Genomic DNA, 19,723 nt, shown 5'->3' with positions numbered 1-19,723 from the left:
TAAAATCGCACTGATCTAGAATAGCAGTTGTCGTTGGACAAAGCTAAGCTTGTAGTAAGCAACCAGCACAGGATTCTTTCTACTTCTCTAGTACCCATAACAGCAAATTGTGCCCAGTCACTATATACATAAATCCTGGCACTTCCAGATAAGTCTACACCTGCAATGATTTGATTAGCATGTGCAGCATCTGAGATTAAAGAATTATCTTCTGTTTGAGTCTTCCCAGCTGAATGATGTTTTTCAATACTGTCGTGGAGGGGCTGGGGGGAAAATAGCTTTGTGCCACGGGTTATAAGCAGAAAGCTCTTTTTCAGACCATTTTTCTCACGCAACAGCTTCAGCTCCCATTGAAGCTAATTGTGGGATAAAACCCTTAGCAAGCACCACTGAAGAAACATGATAGAAATACGTAGGTTGTCTGAGGTGGGATCTCTTTATATTTCTAAATTGACATTAAAAGACTAAGGCCCCAGCTGAGGAAAGCACTTAAGTATGTGCTTAATTTAAGTACATGCTTAAATCCTATTAACTTCGATGGGACTAATGCATTGCTGAAGTGCTTTCCTGAATAGGGACCTAAATGTTTCAGGGATAGGAATACACAACCTATCAGCTCTAAATCACAGATTTAAATCTGACCTAGGTGGACAGCGGCTGAAAACTCTTCCCATTTCATTAGCCATTCCCACCTTGATGCTGTGTGATAAGATGATTGTTCTGCACAGAATGTGTTGATAGAGCTCACTCCAATGCCCGAAAGGGACAGGTGTCCATATCACACAAGCCACCCATCACAGCTGACAATCCCCGCTGAGAGATCCAGGGTTGAATGAGCCTAGAGACCGTACTCTACGTCTCACCAATCTGGGATGTCTCTCTGGAGCAAGGCTGAGAGACATTGGTAGGGTAACAAGCTTGCATTGCCACTGCCTTATTGTATTGGATCTGAGGTCAAAAGATTTCCGCTTCCATGGATGTGGAGTTGGAATCTTTCACAAGCATTGAAGTTCCCATATAAATAAATAATTGACATAATGACCTTTTTTGTGTCTGAACAAATCAAACAGAAAGCTCCGTTCTTGTCCTCACACACCACTGATAGAAGTAGAAACCATATTGCTCAAATTGGATATGTGCTTTAAACTAGAATTATCTGCTAAGTGCCCAGTGCCATAAAAACTCTAAGGTCAGCGTACCTTAGACAATGAGATCATCATAGTGATCAGAAACTAACCATTGTTATATTTTATGGCAACTTCCAACAACAAATTTACAGCAGCTGTGAAGAGTCACTGCCTTCTCCATGCTTAAAATACAAAAATAGTTATGCAAAGTAGTTATAAAGAAATAAAATATTCAGTCAAATGTCTTTTTTCCATTAGAATTCCGCACACTTTCATATGCATATAGTTGCTACAATTAGGCAAGTTTAAGTAATGAGTCATGAAGAAAGACTCTAAACTTCAAGTCAAATTGACTTAAGTACAAGCTTAAGTTTACCTGAATCAAAGTCAAACCCGCACTTATACTTCCCTGAATAGTAATACTTTTCTAAATTGGGGCCAAAATATGGATGGATAAAATAAGTATATAAAACATTAAAAAAAACAATTAAAAAGGCAATTTTGGGGAACATAGAAAACTGCCTCCAATTGTATGCTGAGTGCACCCTAATGGTTAATTAGGCAGACGCAACATGCAATTAGGCTAGATTTCAGTAGTTTCCAAAGTTTAGTTTCAAATTGACGTGCTAACCATATTAAACTGACCTACTTGGAATATGTTCCCTGATCAAAAAAAAATTATCCTGATCAGACACTGTATGTACAAATTTCAACTGGGATTCAGAACCAGAGTGGTGTTGAAGTTAACGGTAGGTAAGAGACAGAATATAAACTTGACCTCAATAACAGTAGTGAACCTATCACACTTACTTCAAAGTAGGCATGTGTTTGCTTAAACAAGATGTTAATTCCAAGGGCTTTGTTCTAGGCAGCTTTCTACTGCTGAATTAGTTCAGCTGTAGTGGGGGGGAAAAAAACTACTCTGCTTGACAGACTGGAGACCCGTAATCTTCAGAAAACTGCCCTTTAATGATTGTGGCGCCTCTCTGTGGCTCAGAAGTCCCCTTTCTTAATTAGACATTTACCAGAAACTGGCAATTGAAATTTTCCTCTTCATTTGACGATGAATAATGCAATGCCTCTGTTAGAATCTCTATGGAAAATACTCTTTATTCCATGCTAGAGGAATATTTTGGTTGTTAAAGACACAAACAAGATGTGATATGAAATAAACAAAATGCCTAATGGTCACTTGTGACACAAATGGATAATGGGACCTACTGTGTAGGTGAAATATCTTATTGTTCCTTGCTTACTCTTAGTACTTTTCCCCTTTTCTTCAAACAGCTAAAAATGCTGACCCAGGCACAGCTTTGTGTGAATAGTTGTTTTTTTTTAAAAATGATCAATGATTGAAATGACGGATTTCGCAATGCTTTACACTTATACATCTGTTTAATGCTACCAAGCAGGTGGCGAGGAGTCACAAAGGATGAGGCACTGGGGACAATCACTCACTGCTTTACTGTCACAAGTCAGACATGGGCAGGCAAAAAGGAAACATATGGAACAATGAAAAAGTGCAGGTTTAATAATTGTGTTTTCTTGTGTTCATTAATAATGAAATGAAAGGTCATGGCTCATTTTCAGTAGCACAAGAGAATGCTACATTGGTAAATACTAGGATCAACTCAGTGGAAGACTAGTTGGATAAATGCAAAGAACGGTGTCCCCATTCAGACTCTGAACTGGTTAGCCAGTCTAGGAAGGGAAGAGGGACTGGCAAATATAAACGTCCTTTAAATGGCTCTACAGCACACTGTAAACACTATTAATTGCAATCCAAGCCTCCATATTGATGCAATATTTGTTCAGCAAAACAACAAGAATTGGTCTTTTTGGTCAACAAAAAACTATTAGGCCAATGTTTTCTCACCAGTCTCGGAGAAATGTTGATTCTCTAATGGAGTATTTGAGGAACAAGGAGCCAAATTCTCTATTTGCTTAAGGAACTTCGACATGGTTCTTAAACTGGTTTAGCTCTGGATTTTCACTGGGATGACACCTTGCCTGTGTTGAGTAGTACCTTACTTCTCACATAGTCTCATTGTTCTCATGGGAAATACTTGAGAGATGAGGTACTTCATAGCATGCGTGGCAATGGAGAAATCGCATCCCAAACAGAATTTGGCCTGTTGACTTTGTTGGACATGGGCCCACTCACACCAGCAGTGAATTAGAGCTGATGTGTTCCACAGTGTTATCTCAGAAGAGCTGAATGCTCATACAGCACACATTCATTGCACTGATTTTGCTGCCAGTGAGAAAGCCTTTCAAAGTTCGATAAACTTACTGTCACACATCCAGTATGTCTTTGCTGTGCCCATAGGATTGTCATAAATTGCAAGCTTTAAAACTAGATGAGGGAAGGAAAGGCGCATTCCCCTTCCCCATGCTGCAAGTTACACTCCACCAAAATGAAGTTACTTTTCCTAATTAACATAGTAGCTGTCACCCCCTTCGTCATGAAATGCTGAAAACTAATAAGTGCAGCATGGAGTGTGAGGAAGGAGCAGGTATTCTATTTGGAATCACAGCCTCAATAGCTTCTAAGACCATTGGTTTGTTGTCTTATTAACCTGAAAGCAGCAGACCGTACAAGAGGTGGAAGTGTCTAGCTTATAGACACTCCTGTTGAAGGGGTAGGTCCACTTGCTAGGGGAATCTGTGTGTCGTTATGGATCCGTAGAGGCTCCTGTATTCCCAGGGATCTCGCCAAAAGCATTTTTCCATCTTCGTCTGGTGACAACTTGCCCTCTCAGATGTAGATTTCTCAATAGTTGTCCATAGCTGCTGCGGCCCTTCCTTGCCTCACCAAATACCTGCCAGTGGCCAGGCAGCAGAAACACAATAGGGAGGGAGGGCAGAGGAATGAGAAGGTGAAGAAGAGTGCAACAGATGGGAGAGTGAGGGGGGGGAGTCAGGAGATGGAGAAAGGAAGAGGTGAGGGAACAGGACACCTGAGGGGGGGAACATGGTGCATTAGAGGAAGCATGGTCACATGCTCAAAGCACTAGACTGTCTCCCGTGTTCATTCAGTTCTGAGAGACTCCCTGGGTAACCTTGAGCAAGTTGCTTCATCTGTCTGTGCCTTGACTGCTCATCTCTAAAATACTCCCTTTGTCTGTTAGACTGTAAGCTGTTCAGGGCAGGGACTCTCTACCACTCTGTAGACACTCTGTACTGCACCTAGCACATGGCATACCTGTCTCAGTTGGGGCTTCTAGGTGCTACTGACATAGAAATTATTATTGTAATAAGGACTAGTCTACACACAAACTTGCACTGGGGTAACTAAAGGTTAAACAAATTTAGCTAGACCAGTACAACTGTATGTGTAGATGCTCTTATGTTGATTTAGCTTGCCCCTGGATTGGTCTAGCTGTTCTAGCTAAAGCCATGCAGCCTCATGCCTTTAGTTTCACTGGTAAAGCTTCTGATGTTATTTACTATGATTGCAATAAAGTTGTGCCAGCAGGACAGAAAGAAGAGATGTCTGAGTCAGTCTCTCTCCTGAGCCACCTCCCTTTATACTGATCCTTTGTTACAGGACTCTGTTTTAAAGCTACTCCTGTTATAAGGCTCCTGTCTTCTAACTATACCTAGTGCAGTCATTTAGAAAATCCCCTTCATAAAAAGCACCTTGTTGTGGTGCACACAATTCTTGCCCTTTGGAGAGTGCAGTTGAGATGGTGCAGTGCATTACAACATAACATCGCTGTAAATGCACGATGAGAAAGATAACTTTACAGGGCCTATCATCTGTAGCACACATGGGCAGCTCTTCTGGTGAGCTAAAGAAATTGAGTTAATTGCCATTGCTAAATTCTGTTCATGAGCAATTCATGCTTATTTATGGCTGCCATTTTTATCTCCGACATAAATATAATTGATTGGCTTCCTGTAGTCATGCTCATTAATGAATCTTTCTACCATTTTAAAGAGGAGAGCCTGTAAACTTATATCTGTGTTTTATATGGACCAGTCACTTATTAAACTACAAAGCAGGTACTCAAGAGATCATCTTTTTAAGGTTGGTAGAATGTGCAGCTATTTTCTTCTCCCAAGTATGATGATTTCACATGATAAACATGCCACACAAAAACAAAGGGCTGAGCGTCAATAGTTTGAAAAGCACTCAGCATTGTCTTAACTCTGTTTCCATTGACGTCAATGGTAAAACTTCCGTTTGAGCAATATGACAGCAATATGACGCTCAGTATGACATGGAGTCTGAGAATACCAACACACATGTATAATTTCCAATATGCTATGACAGTATTTGTGCTGTATTGTTACTAATTAACACATCTAAATGTTAACGAAGTTAAACTTTATTTCAAGGCTCCTTCTCCCAAGATTTTCCTTTTGGAAGTTAAATATTTTCGAGAACAAATGGATTTTGTCATCTTAAGTAAAGAATTTTCCTTTAGTCTTAACTTTTTTTGGTTATGAATGGCTCACAGGGAAGATGGGAAATGCACACACATGGAAACAGTCTATTACTAAACAATATGATTCTGCTTTTTTGAAAAGAGAAAGTCTGTTCATACTAGCAAAATAAAAGGAGGATTAGATTGAGCTGTAAGAAGAATTAACCTATATTTTGAACCTTCTTTCTCCAATGCCTGAGGAAAAGAAGGTTAATAAAATAGGCTTTTTGCTGTTCCACTTTCTATAAAATCTTTAAAGTTGTGCTGCTTTTTTCTTAAAATGCAGACTTCTTAAGAACTTGCTAAAGAAGTGTATCAGACCATAAAGAGTGTTTTAAATGAGGCACAGACATCTGTAGTCTAACAAAACTAGCATTTTTGTAGTGTGTTTCCCAAGGATTTGCATGGTTTTCTGCAAAGAAAAGCTTCTGACTCATTCTTAAGCAAAAATATTTTCCTCTGTGATATTTGTGAATTATGGAACAACCAACAAGCCATATAATGTAGACAAATGTTTACTATTCATGACATTAAGCCAATGTAAAACCAACCTAATCTGACATACAGCTGGGAAAATAATTTTCTTTCAATACATAACACATTTTACTGTAGCTGAGACAATATAGTATTTTCCACTTGTCTCAAAGTTTTTCCTAGTCTTTAGCCAAAAACTAACTTTAACTAAACAAACTGCTTTATGTTTTCTTATAGGTAAAAACTAAGTATAAAAGAAGTATTAAAAATACTAGTCAAGAAACTTTTGTGTTTAGAAACATTGGTCATTCACTAACACTAATGGCCACATCTATGCATCGTGCAGATTCCTCCTATCAAAATGGGTGACACACTTTAATGTACCTTCAAGTCCCTGATAAAAGTGACCCACATTACCTAAGTTATCCCTCTCTCCCTGGCCAGAGAAGCTAAACACACCATCAGTTTCTACACGGTTATATTTATCCAATAACTTAAATTCTTATACAATGGCTATTAGTAAATTAATTGGTTATAATATTGTATATTATACTAAAAATTCTCCCCTCTCAAAAGTTGTTTTATTACAAGCTAGAGCCAAGTTCTACCATCTTGATACTGAGTGCACCTCCCATTGACAACTTCTGTAAGAATTATAGCACAAATCCTCAGCTGGTGAGGATGTGTATGTGTATCTCAATGATGAGAAAGACAAGGTAGGTGAGGTAATATCTTTTATTGGACCAACTTCTGTTGATGGAAGAGACAAGGTTTTGAGTTGCACAGAGCTCTTCTTCAGATCTGGCGAAGGTAAACAGAGTGTCACAGCTAAATACAAGATGGGACAGATAAATATTAAGCATAAAGGGTTAACACGTGTTGCATGAGACCACTTAAAATGAAGTGGGCAGTTAACACCCCTACAATCATGGGACAAAAAAGGGTGGTTAGCGGATTATAGATTGTTATAAGCCATAAACCCCAGGGTCTTTATTAAGTCCATGATTTTTAGTATCTAGCAGAGTTATGAATTTAAGTTCCCAGGCTCATCTTTTGAAGGTGTTGTTCAGGTTTCCTTTGAGGTTGAGGACCAAGAGGTCAGATATGGAGCTTTGTGAAAAGGTGATATATGGCATTTTTGTCTTTTATCGTTTTTCTGTGTGAATTCATTCAAGAGTGTAGTGATTGTCTCGTTTCATCCACATAGTTGTTTTGGCCCATCTGATGCACTAGATGAGGTACATGATGTATTGTGTAGGGCATGTGTAGGGCCCCAGGGATCACAAAAGGTGTTTCTGGGGCGTATTGATCATCACAGTAGTGGAGATATGATGGCAGGTTTTGCATCTGTTATTCGGGCAGGATCTGATGCTGCTTTGGGTTGGTATCTCCTGGTCTGTAAGGCGCATGCTTGTGATGATGAGCTTAGCAAGGCTGGAGGGTTGTTTGAAGGCAAGAAGAGGGAGTTCAGGAAAGATTTTTGTCAGGATATGGTCTCCATCAAATTATTGGTTGTAGTTGTTTGATGATCGCCAATGTGTGTTCCAGTGTGGAGAGGTAGGTGACAACAGGGAGTATGCAGTTGGCGGAGGAATCTGTATTGAAGCAGATTTTCTTGGGCTGTTTGGGTGGCTTGTTCCTTAATGCAATATACTTTGCTGCTGGAGTGGCCTTGTTTGGCAAGGCAATTTTAAGTGTGTTAAGGTGTGTATCCTGGACTTTCTGCTTTGAACATATTCTGTGGTATCTGAGTGCCTCGCTGTAGTGTCTTGGGTGTGTCCAGAGTGGTTACTGGATTTGTGGAGGTAAACTTGGTCATCCATGGGTTGCTTGTATAGGGATCTATTGTTGGAGCTGATCGTAGCATCCAGGCAAGTTGATGCTGGTGTGGGAGTATTCTAGAGAGAGTTTGATGGATGGGTGGTGGTTGCTGAAGTTGTGTTGGAAATGTATGAGGGAATTTAGGTCATCTGTCCAGAAGATAAAAATATCATTGATGTAACTCAGGTATATCATTGGTTTCATGGTACAGTTTTTCCAGAAATCCTTCCTCAGGTGGCCCAAGAAGAGGTTGGCATATTGGGAGCCATCCTAGTACCCACAGCTCTTCCCATGGTTTGGGCAAAGTGTTTGTTGTTAAATGTAAAGCTGTTATGAGTGAGGATGGGATGAAATGGCTGACTTCAGCCATGTGTTTGGGGAGGTTATCTGAGCGTTGCCCATTGTCCTGTAGATATTTGAGGCAAGCAGTGATGATGTCATGGTGAGGGATGTTGGTGTACATGGAGGTGACATCCCTGGCGGCAAAGATGATGTTTTGAGAGAGATTGTTAATGTTGTGGAGTTTCCGGAGGAAGTCAGTTGTGTGCTGAAGGAAACTAGCCCTTTGTGTGGTGAGTGATTTGAGGATGGTGATGTACCTTACAGCCCTTACAGCTCAAGGTTTGACTCATCTGAAACGCCACAAGATCGTGATGGAAGCTCTGTCCTAGATCTTGCAAATTCTTTACAAATTATTAAAGCTACCAGCATCATCCTCAATTTCCTCTGCTTTTATCAGACTCCTTTTCTCTTTGTTTGGTCTCTCACCCATCCATTCTCACCCTTCTTCTGTCCATTCGTCACTGAAGCAAGCCAAATGTTCAATAAGGACAAATGCAAAGTACTCCACTTAGGAAGGAACAATCAGTTGCACATGTACAAAATGGGAAATGACTGCCTAGGAAGGAGTATTGCGGAAAGGGATCTGGGGGTCATAGTGGACCACAAGCTAAATATGAGTCAACAGCGTAATGCAGTTGCAAAATAAGCAAACATGATTCTGGGATGTATTAGCAGGAGTGTTGTAAGTAGGAAATGAGTAGTAATTCTTCCGCTCTATTCCATGCTGATTAGACCTCAACTCGAGTATTGTGTCCAGTTCTGGGTACCACATTTTAGAAAAAATGGACAAATTGGAGAAAGTCCAGAGAAGAGCAACAAAAATGATTAAAGGTCTAGAAAACATGACCTATGAGGCAAGACTGAAAGAACTGGGTTTGTTTAGTCTGGAGAAGAGAAGACTGAGAGGGGACATAACAGCTTTCAAGCACATAAACAGCCTGGGTTAGTTATTGACTGCCTACAAAGAATTGTACCTTGAGTACTTACAAATTTCATTTTGCCTTTACAATGTAGCCTGACAACTTTCCCTATACCATTATAACTCCAGCCCTGCAGTGTATACTGTAACATTGTACAATATTTGCATATTCTGTAAACAAAAATACAAATGCTTCCTTGTTACTTAGTCATCCTACTACATTTCTAGTTTACTGTGTGTTCTAGATTCAAGCGTCACATAATGATATTTCTGTCTCGTGTTGTTATTCATATTGTCTAGCTCCATCATGGATTTCTTGAGGCCTACTTGTCTTACTAATTTAATTGTAGCTTCCTCCATACATCTAATATATTTCCAGTATGTAAAGTAGAAACAAATTCCAGAAGTTAAGCAATTGCATGTTTTAGTCAAGCTAATTATTCCATCTTTTTGCCATGAAAAGGTCCTTTTGTCTCTGTTGCATGGCAAGTCAGGCTCTTAAGCAATTATGCGTATTTGTAGATGTTGGCAGTCTAATAAAGCATTTGTACGCATGGATTTTCTTCCGTGTTAGTTCAGATGTAACCACTTATAAATGAGAATTTTGCTGCAAACAGTTTACAAGCACTAGAAATAAAATGTATGTTTATACAGCAGAAGGTAAAGGTGTTATATTTGTCTTATTTAAACTGTAACCTAACAAATCTATTTACCACTTTTACAATAGTTGGAAATAGTGACTTTGGTCTGTTGTGGCTCATATTTTCCATGCAGATTAAATCAATACAATGCTGTATTGTTATCTGCTGTAGTTTAGGAAGGAATTAAGCTTAGCTGTAAGCATTAATTTTGTATGGAAACCAAGAAAGCAAGCTATTGATAGCAGTACAAATACAGTCCTTTTGAACATTACATGATCTTTCTTTGTTGCTAGGAATCATAGGAGTAAAATACCAACACCTGCTACCCTGCTACAGAAGAAAGCTTGAGCAAATGGTTGAGCTAGCCATCTGCAGACCGGAGTATGGCGATTTTCATTATATGACAAAAAAGCAGTTTTTTTATAACAATTTTCAGCGTATCTGAAAATATCCCATATGTGCTGACCTTGAACTGGGTATCAATGTACCATACAGTTCAGATTTGGAACGCTACCTGTACCAGTCTCACCAGCTAACAGTATCATATTTCTGTAGGGTTGCCCTGCAGTTCTTTTTAAGCAGATCAGTTAAGGACTCTGATAGGTGCAAGCTTTCATTAGTCTTAGACTGAAAGCTCTTGGGGGCAGGGACTCTTGTTTTATTCTGTGTTTGTACGGTACTTAGTGCAATGGGGAGTTGGTCCACCACTGAAGCTCCTTGAGGTTGTGGCATTACAAATAAAAATAGAACCCTTGCACATCGTGTATTGCAGTAAATCCGTAATGGGGGAGGAGGGAAGGTGTCTTGAATTTGTTGAAGGCAGTTTTGAAAATTCAAGATTAATTCTAGGTGTCTGTATTGCAACATTGCCTTTGTCATTCCCCTACACTGGAAACGACATCATGTTAGAATGCAACCTTAACTAATAAAACGTTAAACACAACAGTCTATCTCTACTGAGTGCTCACGGTCGTGGTCTAGCACAATGCAATTTTCCTGTGTAGATAAGTGTCTAGAATGAAGGTTGGGTCAGCACTTATTACAATCCCTTGTTTCAGGTTTAAGCTTAGGTTTTAGGCCAAAACTCGGCAAACAAAATTTTCAACCTAGGAGCAAAATGTTCCCCCCCAGTTAAAAAAGCCAATAGAACTGACATAATATCAATGTAAGAAGATGCTACTGCACTCTAAATCTTACCTGGAACTGAATTAATCAGACTGGGCAAGAGATGAGTATCTACAATAGTCTGATTTAATTGCTTGTCATATTTGGATAGACACAAAACAGCCACAATATTGAGGATTAAAAATCAGCAACTGCAGCATGCAAAATTCATCAGCTATAAGGCTACAAGAGACCAATGTGACCAAATTGTCTGATCTCCTGTATAATACAGGCCAGAAGACATCCCTGAATAATTCCTGTTCCTTCAGTAAGTGTTGTCAAGAAAGATTTATACACATTTAAATAGGCCACAATCTTTGGCTGCAGCTGTGGAAAAGGGGCCAACAGTCTGGATCACCACGGTGCAGCCATGCCTCTTGCCCCTCCCAACTCTGCCCAAGCCAAATGCTACAGTGGGGTTTCTAGCTGGCCACACTGGCTTTAGAGGTGCATTGCATCAGTGGAGTAATGCAAAGACGACTTAGTGTAGACCAAAGATCTGGCCCCGAACGTTCAAATCTTGCATTTGGGTTCTCAAATCAGCATGCAGGCTCTGGAATGATAAGTTTAGTCATCTAAGAGCCAGCCTGAGTGTTCAAACGTCTGAGTGTTTGGATGTTCTCTTTAGGTACCAACATTTGCAAGTTGGGCCCCCACCATCTACTTTTTCCAAATTAATTTTTAGAAAATAGTCCATATGGTCCCTTCAGTTTTTAAGAACTCTCTGTTGAAATCAATGAAGAGTTCTGCTTAAAATCAATAACATAATATGGCCCCTTGTTACTTTCGTATAGTGAAACAACATTTTTAATTTATGTTTCCATTGATTTTAGCTTTATTCCACACTAAAAGCAGTAGGAAGTGTCAACTACTACACCAGAATTATTTGCAAAATATTTACCGTCACCGGTGTAATCACAGTTCACAAGAAAAACATTTTTAAGGACTTCTATTACACATTGGTTTGTAATTCTCTAGTAAAATACAAATTGAGTTTACATCCTAATAGACAAGAGGAAAACAAGATGTCTTAAATGTATCTATTATGCATAGATTCTGGAAGGAGTGTCTCCACAGAGACTAGCTCCTATAAATCACTTAATCCATATTGTCCCATTATTCCACAGACAGGATTCCAATTCATATCAGCCAGAGCTGCACACACCCACACCATCGGCCGTTTTCCTATTAACAGCTCTTCAGATGAGCTATTGAGCTGGATATCCTACTGCCATAGCCACTATCTTGGCCAACTCTGAGAATCCAGCTACTGTAGTGACATTCAGTCACTAACAGAATGATTCTGTGCACTCTGAGCTAAAGAACCAGCCTCTATAACAGGAAGTTGTAACAAACTCACATCCTTTGTGGATCAGACACAGATGGGAACACATAACACACACTGACCAGTGATTTACATTACCCCATTGATCCTATCCACACTGCCTAACAAGTATTATTGGCTTCCTGGGAAGAACAGCTATTCTGCTCATTTCAGTACTTCATTCCCAAATAACCGTGTTCTGCGTGCTCTCATTTTAAGGATATGGAATCAGATTCTTATCTCAGGGACACTAATGTAAATCTGAAATAACTTCCTGACAGTCACTAATGTAAATCCAGAGCAACTGAGAGTAGAGTCTGGTCTGTGATCCCAAACAGCATGTTCATCAAGAAAGGTATTTTCAAGTTCTGAAATGTATTTACTCCTACTTAGGAAGAGAAGAATATTTTTTTAAAATACAGATGTTCACAGTATGTGTGATTGGGACAATAAATATACTACTGAATAACCACAATAATTAGAGTCTCATATCTTTAAAGAGGTTGCACAGTGAAAAGAAGACATCTAACAAGGCTCTCTCCTTGACTGATGAACCAGTTACACATCCATTGATTACTTAGGAAAACAAACAGATGGGTAGGTTTGAATGGTTACTTGCCACAGAATTACCCTACCTAGTATAAATTAACTGTGTGTTGCCATAAATCTCATCTTTCCTGGAGCTACTCATTTCCAAAGACCAAAATGTCAAGCCTGTTTTTGCAGTGAACTAATTGGATTTTTTTAAATGTCATAAAAATAATATATTTAATTACATCTTTATTTTGTTGTAGTCATTAGTACCTTATCAAACTACTAACATCGGAAATATATACATCAGAGACATAGTCCGCTTCTAAAGTCATTCACTAACCAAAATATTGTGCATTGAGCCCTTCTGCTCTGTAACACTTGGCTGTGATTTTCAAATCCAAATGTGTTAAAATACTCAAGCCTCTTAACTTAAATGGGAACTGTGTGTCTGAATCTCTTAGTAAGCTTTGTAAATGTCAACCTTTGGGTTGGGTTTTGTTGTTGTTCTTGTTTGGGGGGGTTGTTTTGTGTTTTGTCTAATTTTGGCCTGTGAACCAGCTGTGTAAAGAAACTTGGCAGCTAGAGGTTATTAGATTCCAGAATCTGGGATGAATCCTTCTAACAACAAAAATCTTTACATCAGCAAATCTTCCCTGCTTTAACTAGCTTTTCTTACAAATACAACTGCATCGGGCTGGACATCTTGTTGCATTGTGCAACCCTTCTTCATCTTATTTTTACCCACAGTCACCTTATAGACCATTTAGCAAGATGCTTCAGCTGGAAGTTGTCCTGCTGTGACTAGACTAAAATAGATTTTTTCAAAGATCTCTGATCCATTCCTACTACCTATTCCCCACCTGATGTCAAACTTTGTGATGTCTTACTTATCTCCCGAGTAACTATTTGTGAGAGTACAACTATTTGTGAGAGAAGAAACTGACCTTATGTTTTGTTGAAATAAGTTATGTGACAAACTAAAAATGCAAACCCCTAGTTAACATATTTAACATAAAAGAATTAGCTGTATTGCTGGGGAGAAAACTGATCACAGGAGGATTGGTCCAGCTAGCACTAGTTGGACAGTTTTACTAGCTTGTATAATATTAAGTTGTGGAAAGTGGATCATGTGAAAGTTTGCCTGCCTAATAGTGATTTCAGCACAGAGCTGTAAAATGAAATACTTGATATAACTTGGGGTTGGTTTTAATTTTGGTTGCTTATTCACCAAAAAAAAGAATCAATTTTAGGCCTTACACAGTAAACATCTGCAGCATTTAATTTATAGTAAAAAATAAAACTAGGAACCTAATCAGCATTCCCTCTTTAAACAAAAAACATTACATTGGACTTAATTTTACAGCTGTACAAATTATTTTAAATTAATCTGCTCAATTGGGCGAGTTAATGATATTTAATTTGACCAGGCCAAATTTTACATGCCTTTCATTACTTTGAGTAGTTGCAGTCAGTGTGACTATTAGTGTAATGTAAATGGAATGCTAGCACATCACAGAAATGCTCCCATTCTCAGCTGACTGATCAAAAAAACTAGAGTCATCAACTTTCCAACTTTCTCAGGGATGAGCCTAAAATGACAGTGTAATAAATATTTGCACAAGGTAACTCAAAAGGAACGAGTATATGCACGGACATTAATCTGCTCTTTATTGCTTTTTGCCATAGGCAATGTTGACAATAAACTGTGGATTTGGGCCATAGTTATGTGGAGTGTCTATAAGTAGCTCATTTGCTTCAATGTGACTATTGGTGGGGTGAAGGAATAGCTATTTAAGACATAACTCTCACTGTCTCTCTCACACACACACCCCTTGACTGGAAGGGCTGTGAAGTCGGTTGGTCATGGTCATTACTGATGGAACGTTTGGCTTCCACACGCTCCCACGAGAGATAAGCCTCTGTAGCAATTCAGAGGGTCCACAGGAAAGGTAATTTGGGTCTGAGCAGCGCTGTTCAATTACAGCGTGATGCTCCTAACTTGTGTGACCCCCGACATTCCAGACTGACTGTTTCGGAGGCTGTGTGTGTAAAAATGCAACTAGTCAATTAGCAATGAAGTTCTTTCTCTCAGGTGTGTGTCCAGCAATCGAGGGGATGTGAAAAATGAAATGTATTGGGATGGAAGGTTTTTAGAACAGGCTACATGGTCAGAAGTTCTGTTTTCAAAGCGGGGTCTCATTGGGATAGGGAGTCAGAGAAGTCATCTTATCTCTCTGTCCATCACTACGGTGGGATCCAAGGATATGTGGGCTGCATTGGGCTGCATTAGTAGGAGCATTGCCAGCAGATCGAGAGAAGTGATTATTCCCCTCTATTCGGCACTGGTGAGGCCACATCTGGAGTAATGTGTCCAGTTTTGGGCCCCCCACTACAGACAAATTGGAGAGAGTCCAGCGGAGGGCAACAAAAATGATTTGGGGGCTGGAGCACATGACTTATGAGGAAAGGCTGAGGGAACTAGACTTGTTTAGTCTGCAGAAGAGAAGAATGAGGGGGGATTTCATAGCAACCTTTATCTACCTGAAAGAGGGTTCCAGGGAGAATGGAGCTAGGCGGTTCTCAGTGGTAGTAGATGACAGAACTAGGAGCAATGGTCTCAAGTTGCAGTGGGGGAGGTCTAGGTTGTATATTAGGAAAAGCTTTTTCACTAGGAGGGTGATGAAGCACTGGAATGGGTTACCTAGGGAGGTGGTGGAACCTCCATCCTGGGAGGTTTTTAAGGTGTAGCTTGGCTGGGATGATTTAGTTGGGGTTGGTCCTGCTTTGAGCAGGGGGTTGGACTAGATGACCTCCTGAGGTCCCTTCCAACCCTCATCTTCGATGATTCTATGTGTGCACTGTAATCAGAGGTGACTGCAGCGCGTGTAGACATACCCAAACTAGCTTTGGTCTAGTTAGCCTGACTAGCAATAAGTGGTGAAGCTGTGGCAGCATGGGTTAGCCATTCAAGTACATACCCACGGGCCTGGACATACTTGCACTGCTTATGCTGCCACAGCTCCACTGATACGGTTATTCAAGCTAGCTAGATCCAGGTAGGTCTATGAGTGCTCTGAGTGCAGTGTAGACATGCCCTTTGTCTTTATTACAATGTTAGGGCACCATTACATTTCATCTGAAAAGTTATTTACAAGACACTGATGCAAAATTGCTTATTCGGAGGTCTTGTCCCCATAGTTTTGTCATACAGTAATATGGTTAAATGATTTTGAAAGAAACTAGAGGAGAATCAATATCTTGCTGTGCTTAAACAAATGCTGAGGGATTTCTAATCTGTACGAAGTAAACATGGCACCAGTGTTTGTCTCGCTCAAATGGTTAACCTAGTGAAATCTTACAGCTGAAATAGAAAGCAGAATATGGGACCTGTTACTGCTTGGCGAATGAAAATAACTGTAAAAATACATCATTTCGAACAGAGTTTTTAATACAAACTGTATCCCAAAATGATAGCGAGATACAAGACGACATCACAGGGAAGAAGACCTTTGATACCAACAATGTCAATATTGGGGCAGGAGAGAGAGGAGAGGAGGGTTGGAGAAAATCTATGGAGGACACTTGTGAACAGAGTCCTTAAACTAGGGAGGGAACCAGTGGAGTTGTCTGAGAATGGGAATGAATAGCATTCTATGCCACACCCTCTGACAAACTGAGATCGGGGTGCTCAGTTTCTTCATTTGAAAACTGTAATGGACTTGCGCTGGTTTTGTATTAGAGGCAGACACTCGTAAAAGGTAAATGTCACCAACATTTAAAAAATACTCGTGTTTTGTGAGAGGAAAGGGAAAGTCACACATAGGGATAGTTATTTATGCAGTGCTGTTCAAAGCACTTCACACCCACCCACACCAACCAAACAAAAACAAGGGCCCTACCCCATCTATAGTATGCCAACCCCAGGTGTCCAAAAATTATGACTCAAGTCCCCAAATATCATGAGATTGGCTTAAAATAATAACTTGTATAATGTATATAACTTTGTAGTTCCTTTTTTTGTTTGTTTGTTTCCTGGTTTCTGGGCCTTTAGGTTACACTCACTTCACATTGCCAAGTTTTTCTATACAGCCAGGAGGGGTAGAAATGTACATTGTGTTTTTAAATGGATGCCGAGATCCTCATATAAGGTCTTGCTTCCAGCAGCTGGGGCTTTAAGAAACCCACCAAATGTGATGAGACCCACAATTAAGTCACAAGAGGTGGCAACACTGACAGATAACAGTGAATAGACACATCAGCCACCACCACCCCTCTAGCATTTCAACGTTAAAGTGAATATAGCGCTCCTGAAAGGTGCCAGGTGGGCAGCAGAGAGAAGTGAAGGCCACTCCACTAGAGAAATAAAAGTAATAAAGCCTGGCCAGTGGCTTTGCAAGCTTCCCCATACCGTCTGCCCCTTGTCCTCCAAGCTCTGCCTACCAGTAGAAGCCCGAGTATGATGCGCTGTTGGTACCCATCTACTACAGATAAATAGCTGGGAACATTTCACATAGATCATTGAATAGCCATCCAATGAGTGCCCCTTTTGGCCCCTGGCAGATTGATCCAAACTGAAGTTGGGGAGCTACCTAGTTCCATGCTCCCTCTCACCATAGTAACCGAACCCCTCATGCACACTGGTAAATCTATCCTCACGCTCCTGCGAGTTAGAGAAGGGGTCCACCTTTACAGACAGGGAACCGAGGCGAGACTCTAAGTGAGTCTGAGACACTAGGGCCAGATTTTTTTTTTTTTTTTAAAGAAGAGTTCATCAGCCAATATGCTGCATGCTTTTGAAAACCTGGCCCTTAAGTGACATGCCCAAAGGCACACAAGTAGTCTGTAGCACAACTAAGACTTGAACCCACATCTACTGAATTTCAGTCCAGTGTCTTTACCACAAGACCATCCTTCCTCCTTTGAGGTGAAAGGCTCCATAATCCACATTATCTGTCCCCTAAATCATCTAGCTCCTATTTCATCCTTATTAATTATCATTTACATAGCAGCATGAAGATCCCAGGCAGTTAAGTAAGCCATATTGTTTGGACAAGTCCCTGACTCTGAGAGCATATCACTTACGTATTTCAGAGTTTTGCACAGCACCTGTCCCCATAGTATCTAAGATATTGGACAAATATTTTTTTAAAAAGATGAGGTGTCAAGATGGAGAGCAGACTTCTTACTTCTGACTTTTCATGGGTATTCTAAATGAATTAGCAAACAAAGGATGGAAGTTATCATCTAATTGTTTCCTTTTCACTCTTTCCACAGGTAAATGGAAAAGATTTATCTAAAGCAACACATGACCAGGCAGTGGAAGCTTTCAAAACAGCCAAAGAGCCCATCGTAGTGCAGGTCCTGAGGAGAACCCCACGCACTAAGATCTTCAGTCCTTCTCATGAGTCTCATCTGGTAGATATGGGCACCCAGACGGATATAACCTTTGAACACATCATGGCTCTAACCAAGATGGGATCCCCTACTCCACCAGTCTCAGTACTAGATCCATACCTCCTACCTGAGGAGTAAGTAGCAATTTTTTTGAAAAGCGCTAGAAAACCACTGTTTTTCTTCACTTACCAAATTAAGGGCAAGATTTGAACCCTTCCCACACACTGATGAGCAGTTACTCACATGAGTAGTCCCAGTGAGTTCACCATCAGGACCTACAACTGCTTTTTGTTTGTAGTTGTTTTAAAGGACAAGGCTAACGCTACTTGTCATTCCCCTCACTACCACGTTGGGTTGCTTATGTTTTAACTTTATTTTTTATGGCTACCATAAATTGCATACTGCTAAGAGCAGCTGCATTCTGTTCCGGTGTATTAATTACTTTATTATAACCCTGCAGCAATGTTACTCACATAAATTATTTTCTAGGACTGAAATTACTTACCAGTGCTGTCAAGGATGTTTTAGAATCAAAATGTAATTATTGTTAATGATAGTTTGATGCTTTTGTACTTACAAATAAAAAACTATAATTATCTTCATACACACATACACCACGCCTCACACATACTGTGGGAAGGGAAAACGGTTCTGCACAGAATCCATGCTAAGTGTCTACATCCTCACACCACGTTTGCCTCTGTGAAGCTCAGCAGAAGATACAAAAGCTTCTAAAGATGTCAACTGTTGCATTAGGGACCAAATTCTAGTTAGCTCTTAGCATGTGGCTGTAACTTCCCTGAAAAGAGTGCACATATATTGTGCAAAGCAGTGTTAATATGCACCCAGATGTTAATACTCTGCCTGTGCAGTGTAGGGAGAGAGATGAGCAGAAGACGTAGGGCTTGTTTTACACTTAAAGCGCTGCAGCAACACAGCTTGAACCAGTGCAGTTTAATAGCACTTAATGAAGATACGACCTACGCCAGGAACTTTTCTGTGAGCTTCGGTACTCCACCTCCCCAGGGGGCAGTAGTGATGTTGAAGCCCTCCCATCAACACAGTGCTGGCTACACCAAGGGTTAGGTTGGCATAACTTGGTTTTTTCCACACCCCTGAGCGACGTAGTTATACCGATGTAGGTTCCTAGCGTAGAGCAAGCCTGAGCATGGCCAGGCTGACTGTGAGCATAAACATAAGAAATACTCAGACTCCTTCCAGAGGGCTCCTGTAGAGGAGAAAGCTAGAGCAGGAGTGGACATCAATGCTCTACTATTCCCTTTGAGTTTTGGGGTATGTGGGCATGCACAAAGTGAGCCAGAAACAGGTTGTGTGCCTTTAAGTGCACGGTGTTCCAAATGTTTCACTGTTTGTGTGATAGAGGGATTTTTTTTTTCTATTAACTATTTGAAAAATGGGTTCACTTAGGAAGTCACTGAATTGCCTCCGTGTTTCCAGCCCTCATTGTAGTGCTGCGTTGAGGGCTAGTTTTCAAGCTCTCTGACAGTCAACTGCCAGTGAGGCTTTTAGAGCATTGTGGAGGGGATGCT

At 40.3% G+C, this 19,723-nt stretch overlaps 1 protein-coding gene and 1 long non-coding RNA gene across 2 annotated transcripts in view; one reads left to right on the top strand and one right to left on the bottom strand.

The window, feature by feature from the left end:
• LOC137149144 (uncharacterized) overlaps nt 1-19,723 on the bottom strand; it is a 375,061-nt gene that overhangs the window by 269,671 nt on the left and 85,667 nt on the right. The window lies entirely within an intron of this gene.
• PDZRN3 (PDZ domain containing ring finger 3) overlaps nt 1-19,723 on the top strand; it is a 188,272-nt gene that overhangs the window by 149,848 nt on the left and 18,701 nt on the right. Inside the window, exon 4 of the mRNA XM_067542507.1 lies at nt 18,054-18,307. Within this exon, the coding sequence (XP_067398608.1) occupies nt 18,054-18,307 (254 nt within the window). The remainder of the gene's footprint in view (nt 1-18,053; nt 18,308-19,723) is intronic.

The sequence above is a fragment of the Emydura macquarii genome, unplaced genomic scaffold (genome assembly GCF_026122565.2).
Source record: "Emydura macquarii macquarii isolate MOO-44397 ecotype Brisbane River unplaced genomic scaffold, CSIRO-AGI_Emac_v2 contig_71, whole genome shotgun sequence".
Lineage (NCBI taxonomy): Eukaryota > Metazoa > Chordata > Testudines > Chelidae > Emydura > Emydura macquarii.
Note: the sequence above shows the minus strand (reverse complement) of the source record. Positions and strands in the feature narration are given on the sequence as shown.